Consider the following 2,080-nt stretch of genomic DNA (forward strand, 5'->3'; position numbering starts at 1 on the left):
AGGGTGTAAATCTTTACGGGAGTAGAAAGCCTCATCTTTCGCCCGCCGAGCGGCTGGTAGTTTCGAACCGCTGACCTTAAGGTTTGCAGCCCGATTCGTAACCACTACGCTACATAAGATTATTACTATATGATTCCCTTTACATAGCATTTTTAAAAGTGCATGGATTTAGAAATAGTTAAATAGGTACCATGACTTAACAATGACCTTACACATGTGATTATAGAATATAGAATTATATACATATACACGCATAAATGAATGTATGGTGAAATCTTAATAAGATGGGTGGACTATATTATTATAATATCCTGGTAATGATAATATACTATAAACTACAGCATATTAGTATTGGGGAAAAGTAGGTAAAGTGTACACAATCGCCCTGTATTATTTCTTACAAATGTAAGTGAATTTAAAACTATATCAATAAAAATTTCAACTTTAAAAAATGGATGGACACAAGTCTGTAAGATAGTACAGACTAATGATTAAATCCATAATTCTAAGTTATTAAAAAAACAACTATACTAACATATTTTTTAAATACAAAAATCCATACTGGAGGTATCTCTCTCATGTAAGATTCTTCATATAGTTTAATTTTATGTATTAACCACTTAGAGCTCTTCATCAATAAGAATAATTTTTGCTTTCTTTAATATCACACTCATTTGAGACTGTCCTTTGATTTTAAGTTCCTCCTTTTGTCTATCATTTTTTTCTTGCCTAGTTCATATTTATATAGCTTAGTTTTAGTTCCAAAAATGGGGCTTAATAGAGTAGATTTTGGTTCCAGGCTGTAATGTAGTAACATGAATTAATTCTAGCAGTAGAACTGATAATAATATTTAGGGGTGGGGGAAAGATTTGATTCATCATTAGAAAATTATACTCAAGAATCTTCTATGTATTGGTTTAAATGGCTCTAACTTTTTTTTTTTTTAATCCTTGAAAGTGCATATAGCATTTGAATGGGTGAAAATGGGTATATGACACTATTTTAAAACTTACTACAGAATGGACTTGAACCAGTAGTATCCAAAAACACAGTGTTCCTTAAAGATAGTTTTCCCATTTTTTCTTTTAAAATACCTTTCCACAGATAAGCATTATGACCTGAGATATGAGAGAGGAAAAAAAAAAAGAAGAAAAAATTGAGTTTCTATTAAATAGTACATAAAATTTCAAATCACCAAAGAAACTGAAGGAACAATGCATGGATTTTGTATAACTTAAAAAGTAGTTTTTTCAATAATATGAGAGCAAGTCAAAACGTATTGCTACAAAGACCTAGACACTTTTATTAAGCAAAATTGTGAAAATGTGCAGCTGTTGTTTCTCTGTCAAGATCTTCTTTCAAGATCTGTTTACTTCTGATGGTAGTGTTCTCATTTCTCTAACCCTTCCCTGGAGAATTCTACATCCAATTTACATCACTTAAAACAATAGTTTTGGCATCCGTGCAGGAGTGGAATCCTGTTCCTCTTTAAAGTTCTTTGAGTTTGTGAAATAAAAAGAAGTCCTGAATTGGCAAGATCTGAACTCTAGGGTGGATGGGGTAGGTTTCCCTAGAAATTCTCATAGGATAACCCTTGTTCCCCTTAAAGAATGAGCAGGTGCATTGTCGTGATGGAAAACAATTACGGGAAACAATTTTTCTGGCCTTTTTCTCACCAGTGCTTTTTCCAATTTTCTCTAAACTTCTTCATAATAAGCCCCAATGATCATCGTGTATCCTTTAAGAAAATCTATCTTGATTATCCTTTTGTAATCCAAAAAAACTGTACCCTTAACATTCTGAGATGACCTCTCTGCCTTGAATTTAACTGGCCCAGCAGATCTCCACAGACGCCCCTCGATTTTTTTTTTCAAGACATTCTAATAAAACTAAGATAAATTTATTATTGTAAAAACTTGTCTGCAGTCATCCTCTGATTACAGAAACATGTTTAAATATGTTTTGATTGGAATAAACCCATGCATGTATGAACTGAAACCACAGTACCAATACTTTTTTCATCTACTCTAGTATAATTCAACTTATTTTAATTACAGTGTTGTTGTTGTTGTTGTTGTT

General features: G+C 32.0%; 1 protein-coding gene across 1 annotated transcript in view; it reads right to left on the reverse strand.

Annotated features, from left to right (window-relative positions):
- LIPI (lipase, member I) overlaps window positions 1-2,080 on the reverse strand; it is a 75,088-nt gene that overhangs the window by 29,139 nt on the left and 43,869 nt on the right. Inside the window, exon 7 of the mRNA XM_006866448.1 lies at window positions 1,015-1,119. Within this exon, the coding sequence (XP_006866510.1) occupies window positions 1,015-1,119 (105 nt within the window). The remainder of the gene's footprint in view (window positions 1-1,014; window positions 1,120-2,080) is intronic.

The sequence above is a fragment of the Chrysochloris asiatica genome, unplaced genomic scaffold (genome assembly GCF_000296735.1).
Source record: "Chrysochloris asiatica unplaced genomic scaffold, ChrAsi1.0 scaffold00091, whole genome shotgun sequence".
In the NCBI taxonomy this organism is placed as follows: domain Eukaryota; kingdom Metazoa; phylum Chordata; class Mammalia; order Afrosoricida; family Chrysochloridae; genus Chrysochloris; species Chrysochloris asiatica.